The sequence below is a fragment of the Porites lutea genome, chromosome 10, assembly GCF_958299795.1.
Source record: "Porites lutea chromosome 10, jaPorLute2.1, whole genome shotgun sequence".
NCBI lineage: Eukaryota > Metazoa > Cnidaria > Anthozoa > Scleractinia > Poritidae > Porites > Porites lutea.
Genome location: NC_133210.1, coordinates 12,806,805 through 12,816,161, shown reverse-complemented (window position 1 = coordinate 12,816,161; position 9,357 = coordinate 12,806,805). Strand labels below are relative to the sequence as shown.

The following is a 9,357-nucleotide window of genomic DNA, read 5'->3' as shown; positions in this document are numbered from 1 at the left end:
CAGAGAAAAACAAGGAAATGTTGTTTATCGTCAACGTGTTTTACAAACAGTGACGTCTCTGCGTGTTGTTTCACTAGTGTTTCGAGGGCACGACCTCCAGAAAATTGCAAATATTAATCCCCAGCAAGAAGCCACACTTTCGCTATAGAAAAAATTAGTTCCCCGAGAGAGCGTCGGAAAAGGAGAAAGTCTTGGTTAACATCTAAAAGGCGCTTCGCCTAAAGTGCGTACGGAGTCACACCAGTCGGGAAATAAAAAACGCAACCATAAGTGAGTTTAGCCCCCTCCTTAAAAGTAGCAAATCTTTGTAGGTAACAATTTCTTTTACGGTTAACTCATTTTTACCCTATTCACGGCTAACGGTTAAAATTTTTCAATTTTTACGGCTATCGACTAAATTTTTGGCCGTTTTACGCCTATCGGTTAACCCCATTGAGACCCTCAGCTTAGCCTGAGAAACAAACTACCGACATTTCGCGACGTCACCACTGGTTTCCCCGCGAAGTGACGTCTGAGAAACGAGGGCAGAAATTCCTTAATGAAGACGCGTCACTACCCAGATCTGGGTAGCACTTCTGATTGGTTAAAAATTTACTTTCACCAATCAGAAGTACTTCCAAGATCTAGATAATGACGAAATCAAAATCCATCCCTGGTGGGACCCGAAATGACTCTCACTACGGGGGTGTACACTGGCAAGTTATGGAGTGAAATACCTTGTAAAAACTCAGGGTTCGTACTGAGCAGCAATTTTCAGCAATTTTCTAGACCTGATAAACGTCTAAAAAATGGAGATAAAGTCTAAAAAAAATTTAAAAAAATCTTGAGTTTTTTTAAAGCTACAACAAATAGTGTTTTATAACTGAATTTTTTTCGTTTCGCTCAAATCTTATTCTTTTCGCCCGTATGTTTTCAGCCTACATGTATCATGAAAAAAACTTTGTTCCTGCGTTTTTTAAGGTGTCTATTGATCACTGACCTATTTGATAACCTTGAGTCTGGAAAAAGAAATTATTGCTTCGGAAAAAAGTCTGGAAAAAGTCTTGAATTTATTTCCTGGTATCTGAGCAAAGCATTAACGGTAGTGAAAAAAGGATCAGCTAGGGATTTTATAGGAAGTAAAGCAGGGACGGTGAAACGTACGGCCCGAAAAGAATTGTTACCAGGCCTGTCAAATTGGTTCCTTGGAGAACTTCGATGCAAACGCAGGCGACTAGAGATTTAGAATCACGTTTACGGTTAACACCATTTGGAAACATGTTGCTAAGCTTTCTCTTTATTTATCGCTCAATGTTTATCTTTACTACTTAAAAATAAAGATATTCATGCCACGTCTATCCCGTAAGGATAATCTTTTTCAGTTTTTATCTGTTGATTTCCTAACTTGAGTAACTGTAATACTTAAACCTGATGTTTCGACTTTGCCGTCAACGTAATTCTTCGATTCCGAATCGACGGAAGTGATCGTGGCAGTAACTCTTATGAGCCCAAATTTATGGATTCTAGTAGTCGTTGAGAGCAAAATCGAGGGATTTAGAGTCGCGTATACGGCAAATGGCAAACATTAGACCCAAAGTGACATTTCCTTTAATCAGGAAATTAACGGGCACAAACTTTGCAAAATAATTGTTATGGATTGAACTGATCGTCATGAAACTACTAACCTTTTTTCGTAGAAACAACAACTGAATCGACTTCCGACGAAAACTGCGCTAGGGTGCCGCAGTGGTGAGGGCACTTGCCTCCTTTCCCCAGGGGGGGGGGGGGTGGTACTCCCTATAATGGCCTTTATGGGGAGGCTCCGACCGAAAAGGGTACCTTTTTCATGCTTCAGGTATATGAAAGGGTAGGTTTGTTGTTGGTTCTCTTCCTTGCCGAGAGGTTTTTCTCTGGGTGTTCCGGTTTTCCCCTCTCTCCAAAAACCAACCTTGCCAAATTCCAATTCGATCCGCAAGCGCACGGACACGTTTAAGCGAGTTCTTAACAATTTCTAAGTGCTCCGTTGGAAAACAAACTACAAATTACAATTTTATTTATTTTTTTTTTTGACTGATACCTTGGTCACGTAAAATTGACGTTGCCGTTTGACGGGGATTGTGATTTTAAATCTCCCTGATATTACCGAGAATATTTTTTGTTAAAGAGCAAATAGATAATTAAGGATAAACACTAGAGGTCTTAATAACGAAAGGCTCAATAAAGTTTTGTCGTTGAATTTGCTACGTCAAATACGCTTTATTTTTAAAAACCTGGTGAGATTACATATTTACAGATTACAATCAAACCTCCATGTGCGACCTTCTCGGATACGCGACATGCTGTTCGAACCACTAAAATTAGTTTTCCTACTCAAAGCACCACTGAAAACTGGACCACCAAATCTTGGCATTTTATATACAGATTACAATGAAACTTCCATGTGCGACCTTCTCGGATACGCGACATGCTGTTCGAACCACTAAAATTAGTTTTCCTACTCAAAGCACTACTGAAAACTGGACCACCAAATCTTTGCATTTTAGGGTGGATACTTAAAGCAAGTACTACTCTTCTAGACTAACATAGTAACTTATGCTCAGGCATGAACATCATACAATGAAATAACCTTTAGTTTACAACTGGGCTAGTTTGGAGTTAGGACAAATTGGTTTCGCTAGGCTCGTATTTGACTTAATTGAGTCGTCAAACCTTATTTCATAATGCAAGGTTGCAAAACTACTGCTCCTATGTTCACAAAAAGATTGGCTCTAAAATATAGACAATTCTACTAAACTATAAACCTTGCAATGTTGTTTGCATTGTAATCAAACTTCAATTTGCGATCAAAAATCTCGCAAGTTTACATGAAAAGTATTTTTTAGTTGTAGCCTTGGGAACTAACTAAGGAAGTAAGTTTTTTAAACAAATTACCTAAAAAGACAGGGAAATTAGCTAATCCTGATGTTATTCGTGTCGCAATTACAGTTTTATCATTGTCCGAGCTACCGATGTACACTTTTATAAGGCTGGTGATTTGTGCTTTTGCAAGACATTTTAGAGATTAGAGTACTCAAGGTACCTACACACACACACACAAAATAAAATCAGTGGGAAAAATAATTAAGCCGGCAAAGATGAACCGCTGTGCCAAGCAAGTCAGTTCTCTTTCAATTCTTTTAGTTAATGTTCGTATGCTGCAGAGATTGACTCTTTACATTTTCCGCCAGGGACTACCTCATTGGAATTCTACCGAAGGGCTGTTCCGTTATTCCATGGTGTGTCGTTAGTGCAATACCTGCAACAGTAATGTATAAGAGACAAAAATTAGTAAAGCACATATATTCGGTACAAAAGACTCAAGCTGGGGTAAGTAGCATTTAGGTTCATTTTACCTGGAAGAGGGATCCTCCGGCTTTATCGTGAAGGAAGAGGTTTACTTATTAAAGTTTATCTCACTGCTAAAACTTTACAATTACTGGCATCAAAAATGAAATGCAGGGTGCACAGCTAAAATAGGTTTGAAACTTCTTGCCTTGATGACCTATGGAATCTCGGTCTTCCCTCTTTGGTGCAAGTTTAGAACCAGTGTACTACTATAATTCAGTCAGTGTCCGCGAAAAGCCCTCTAGTTACGGTCAAGACTCCATACACAGTCCACAATTTGTAGTTTTCAGTGTTTTTTTATCAATTCTCAGATCTAGATCTCCGCCATAATAGTTTTAATCCGATTATCTTTATATCAAACAAAAAACTGTCTTGGGTTGTTTGTCAGTTTCGTTTCATAACTGAAATTCTCTTTCCATTATATTCAGAAAGAAAACATTTTGCCAGCAAACCCTCACGTTCATATTGAGTGGTAGCAAATAAAATAATATTCAATTATTTGTGCCTCATATATCAGAAAAAAAGAGAAAAGAGTTAAAATCATTCTTTTTACGGTAGGGATACGGCGCTTTAGCGTTTTTTTTTCAAATGCAGAGCCCCACATATGCATGGGTTGTAATTTAGACTGATAAGTACAGAAGTGTGGTCGAATAATTGAGGTGTTTAATATCTTCGATGTTAAAAAGCGGTTAATTCATATTTTACCTCAATCATAGTAAAAGCTGACTTTAGGTGTACATGTAGTCAATAATGTGGTTTTTAAAGGTAAATACTACTTTCTACTTGGTACTAGTGAAAGTACCAAATGCACCCAAGTTGATAAAACTGCAATATAAAAAGACCTGGCAGACTTCCTATGGCCCTAATTGTCACAAAACAATTACCTTCACTTTTCTTCCTTAAAGTGAAATGACACGTCATCCCCAATCAGCATGAAAGGTGCCCACTGCCTCACTTCAGGGAAACCGTTATTTCGCATCCACTTCATGGCCCGGTGAAGACATTCACTTGCACTTTCTCCTTGAACAAGGTTTTCGTAGAATCTTCCCATGAACTGTTCTGTTGCTCTGTCTTGTAAGGCCCACAATGCCACTAACACTGAGCGTGCACCCGATCCTAAGAATGCTCGAGCGATTCCAACAACGCCTTCTGTTTTGATCTGTCCACGTGCGGTATGGCAACAGCTAAGGACCACCAGTTTGGCTGAGAGTCTAACTTGTGAAATGTCGGTCATTGTCAGTAAGTATTCTGCTTCATGTGGAGGACGCATTGCGGAGTCACGGGGGGGGGTAAGAGCAATTTCTCCTCTTTCGGCATTACCATGAGCAGCGATATGTACGAGACTGACTGAGGGTATTCTCTGAAGAACTGCCTGCTTTGTTGCTTGCTCTCCTATTAAAAGGTGAGATTGAGGTAGTAGTCTTGCAATCATCTCGGCTTCTGCTTTCGCGCCAGGCAATGGACATAGATATCCTAACTCTCCCTTGAAATACACATTCATCACATTTGGCTCACCCACAATCAATGCACCAGTTTGGCTGTGAGAGTCCGCTGGACTGTCCAGAATGAGCTTGAGAGTCGTTAAAGAGGGGACAATGCGTATCCTGAAAGAATCTGATAAATAGCGATTACTTTCATCATGTAATGCTGCAAAAGGAACTTGGAAGAAACAGCTATCAGGAACAACGATGATTTCAGATCCTTCCAGCAAGTCATGTACGGGAGCAATCAACATGTCGTAAACCTGAGAAAGTTTTGGCGGTTCAGGGCCTGTGTACACTTCTTCCTCATCTAAAAGAGGACGCTGGTTGGCGAATGAAGAGAAGAGTGATCGGTCTTCGCATTGCTCTTGAGGTAAAACGTGAAATTTTCTTAAGAAGCTTTCGTTTCCAAACAGGTCATGCACAGAGATTTTGCGGTGCTTGCTAACAGGGCTTTCACAAAGTTTCGTTCTTCGGAAAGCTACCGGTTTGCTTGGTTTCAAAACCCACAAAAATATATTGTGACCGTAGTCATAGGAGATGTAGAGGCACGTGCTGTTGCCATTTTTCTTAATTACTTCCTCGATACCAACAAACGATTGTGGGTTGATGGATATTTCTTTTTCAATGGAGTAGCGATTTGACATAAGTTCTGCTAGAGCTCTGGCCCGTCCAAGTTCAGCAACGTGTAAAGCTTCATAGGGTTTCCCACTAAAACAACTCAATGAACAAAACAGCCGATAGGGAGACGCGTTTTTGTCAAAAAATGATATATTGTGGCAATCTTTGCTTCCTAGAGAATTAAGCATTTTTTCGCAAATTTGAATGCTTGTCCAAAGATTGGATAAGGCTTCAGATTTGGTTCCTGTTATTTTAAAAGAACACTCATTTAGACCAAGAGACGTTTCAAATTGCAAAGCGATGTTTCCAGTCCCCCTGCTAATTTCAAGAGCATTCTCAAAATATTTTTGAGCCTTCTCACATTCACCATCATTAAATATCAAAGTTCCTAGCATCATGTAGCATGTCGCTTCTCCGTCTTTGTCACCGATTTCGGTCCTTATGGTAAGTCCTTTTTGAAGATATTCTTCAGCCTTGGCATATTCTCCAGCATATAAAAACAGAGCTCCTAGGTTTGTGAAGCATGTCGCTTCTCCTAGTCTGTCGCCAATTTCTGTGCTGATGGAAAGTGCTTTATGAAGATATTCTTCAGCCTTGGCATATTCTCCGACAGAGTGAAACACAGTTCCTAGGTTCATGTAGCATAACGCTACTCCGTCTTTGTCACCAATTTCTGTTCTGATGGTAAGTGCTTTGTTAAGATATTCTTCAGCCTTGGCATGTTCTCCGACAGACTCAAACACACCTCCTAGGTTCATGTAGCATGACGCTACTCCGTCTTTGTCGCCAATTTCTGTGTTGATGGTAAGTGCTTTATGAAGATATTCTTCAGCCTTGGCATATTCTTCGACAGAGTGAAACACAGTTCCTAGGTTCATGTAGCATGACGCTACTCCGTCTTTGTCACCAATTTCTGTTCTGATGGTAATTGCTTTATGAAGATATTCTTCAGCCTTGGCATGTTCTCCGACAGACTCAAACACACCTCCTAGGTTCATGTAGCATGACGCTACTCCGTGTTTGTCGCCAATTTCTGTGTTGATGGTAAGTGCTTTGTGAAGATATTCTTCAGCCTTGGCATATTTTCCGACAGATTTGAACACAGTTCCTAGGTTTATGTAGCCTGACGCTACTCCGTGTTTGTCGCCAATTTCTGTTCTGATGGTAAGTGCTTTATGAAGATATTCTTCAGCCTTGGCATATTCTCCGACAGACTGAAACAGAGCTCCTAGGTTTCTGTAGCATGACGCTTCTCCGTCTTTGTCGCCAATTTCTGTTCTGATGGTAAGTGCTTTGTGAAGATATTCTTCAGCCTTGGCATATTCTCCGACAGATTGAAACACATTTCCTAGGTTTATGTAGCATGACGCTACTCCGTCTTTGTCGCCAATTTCTGTCTTGATGGTAAGTGCTTTGTAAAGATATTCTTCAGCCTTGGCATATTCTCCGACAGACTCAAACACACCTCCTAGGTTCATGTAGCATGACGCTACTCCGTCTTTGTCGCCAATTTCTGTTCTGATGGTAAGTGCTTTGTGAAGATATTCTTCAGCCTTGGCATATTCTCCGACAGAGTGAAACACAGTTCCTAGGGTTATGTAGCATGACGCTACTCCGTGTTTGTCGCCAATTTCTGTTCTGATGGTAAGTGCTTTGTTAAGATATTCTTCAGCCTTGGCATATTCTCCGACAGAGTGAAACACAGTTCCTAGGGTTATGTAGCATGACGCTACTCCGTGTTTGTCGCCAATTTCTGTTCTGATGGTAAGTGCTTTGTTAAGATATTCTTCAGCCTTGGCATATTCTCCGACAGAGTGAAACACAGTTCCTAGGGTTATGTAGCATGACGCTACTCCGTGTTTGTCGCCAATTTCTGTTCTGATGGTAAGTGCTTTATGAAGATATTCTTCAGCCTTGGCATGTTCTCCGACAGACTGAAACAGAGCTCCTAGGTTTCTGTAGCATGACGCTTCTCCGTCTTTGTCGCCAATTTCTGTCTTGATGGTAAGTGCTTTGTGAAGATATTCTTCAGCCTTGGCATATTCTCCGACAGATTGAAACACATTTCCTAGGTTTATGTAGCATGACGCTACTCCGTCTTTGTCGCCAATTTCTGTCTTGATGGTAAGTGCTTTGTGAAGATATTCTTCAGCCTTGGCATATTCTCCGACAGAGTGAAACACAGTTCCTAGGGTTATGTAGCATGACGCTACTCCGTGTTTGTCGCCAATTTCTGTTCTGATGGTAAGTGCTTTATGAAGATATTCTTCAGCCTTGGCATGTTCTCCGACAGACTGAAACAGAGCTCCTAGGTTTCTGTAGCATGACGCTTCTCCGTCTTTGTCGCCAATTTCTGTCTTGATGGTAAGTGCTTTGTGAAGATATTCTTCAGCCTTGGCATATTCTCCGACAGAGTGAAACACAGCTCCTAGGTTTGTGTAGCATGACGCTACTCCGTGTTTGTCACCAATTTCTTTGCTGATGGTAAGTGCTTTGTGAAGATATTCTTCAGCCTTGGCATATTCTCCGACAGAGTGAAACACAGTTCCTAGGGTTATGTAGCATGACGCTACTCCGTCTTTGTCGCCAATTTCTGTCTTGATGGTAAGTGCTTTGTGAAGATATTCTTCAGCCTTGGCATATTCTCCGACAGATCGAAACACAGCTCCTAGGTTTGTGTAGCATGACGCTACTCCGTGTTTGTCGCCAATTTCTGTGCTGATGGTAAGTGCTTTGTGAAGATATTCTTCAGCCTTGGCATATTCTCCGACAGAGTAAAACACAGTTCCTAGGGTTATGTAGCATGACGCTACTCCGTGTTTGTCGCCAATTTCTGTGTTGATGGTAAGTGCTTTGTGAAGATATTCTTCAGCCTTGGCATATTCTCCGACTGATCGAAACACAGCTCCTAGGTTTGTGTAGCATGACGCTACTCCGTGTTTGTCGCCAATTTCTGTGTTGATGGTAAGTGCTTTGTGAAGATATTCTTCAGCCTTGGCATATTTTCCGACAGATTTGAACACAGTTCCTAGGTTTGTGTAGCCTGACGCTACTCCGTGTTTTTCGCCAATTTTTGTCTTGATGATAAGTGCTTTATGAAGATATTCTTCAGCCCTGGCATATTCTCCGACAGATAGAAACAGATATCCTAGGTTTCCGTAGCATGACGCTTCTACGTCTTTGTCGCCAATTTCTGTGTTGATGGTAAGTGCTTTATGAAGATATTCTTCAGCCTTGGCATATTTTCCGACAGATTGAAACACATTTCCTAGGTTCATGTAGCATGACGCTTCTCCGTGTTTGTCTTCGATTTCTTTGTAAACGCAGAGTGCAATTTTGAGGATTGCTTCTGCTTCCTGGTATTCACTTTTTCTGAGGTACAGTTCTGATAACTTCAAGGCTGTGTCACCTTCTTCTTTTTTTCTCTTACGATTACGAAGTAGGACTAAAAGCTTTTTGCCAGATTCTATAGCTGGTGAAAGTTTCGTAATAGCAGCATTTCCATAAAACAGCTTCTTATACAGCACTATTCTCCATATTGCGACAAGTTCATGTTCGTTTTCTAAGGTTTTGTTGTTTAGTAGTATTAAGCACTCGTTCCACAGCTCGATAGCCTGGGCAACTCGTTTAGTGTTTGAAAGAAAATCTGCGGCAATCATGCCTTGGTGAATAGCTTCTTGAACCTTGAACATATGTGTCTGTTTTGAAACATAAACAGGTAAAAAGACAAGACCAGAATAATTAGCAAATAGTTCTACGGAAAAAGAGTTAATATTTAAAAAAAATAAGGAAGCCAGTTAGAAACGTTATAATAATAAGCTTTTGGCTTAAGGAATAGCTACGAAAACATTAACTTATACGTAACGACTGTGTGGTCTGGTCAGGTGTAATT

At 40.6% G+C, this 9,357-nt stretch overlaps 1 protein-coding gene across 1 annotated transcript; it reads right to left on the bottom strand.

Moving 5' to 3' along the window:
- Positions 1-4,249: 4,249 nt before the first annotated feature.
- LOC140949531 (uncharacterized) lies at positions 4,250-9,157 on the bottom strand. Its single transcript, XM_073398693.1, has 2 exons — positions 5,949-9,157; positions 4,250-5,705 (listed from the first exon to the last, which is right to left on the bottom strand). Exons 1-2 carry the CDS (start codon positions 9,155-9,157, stop codon positions 4,250-4,252), a joined length of 4,665 nt encoding a protein of 1,554 aa, XP_073254794.1.
- Positions 9,158-9,357: the final 200 nt, after the last annotated feature.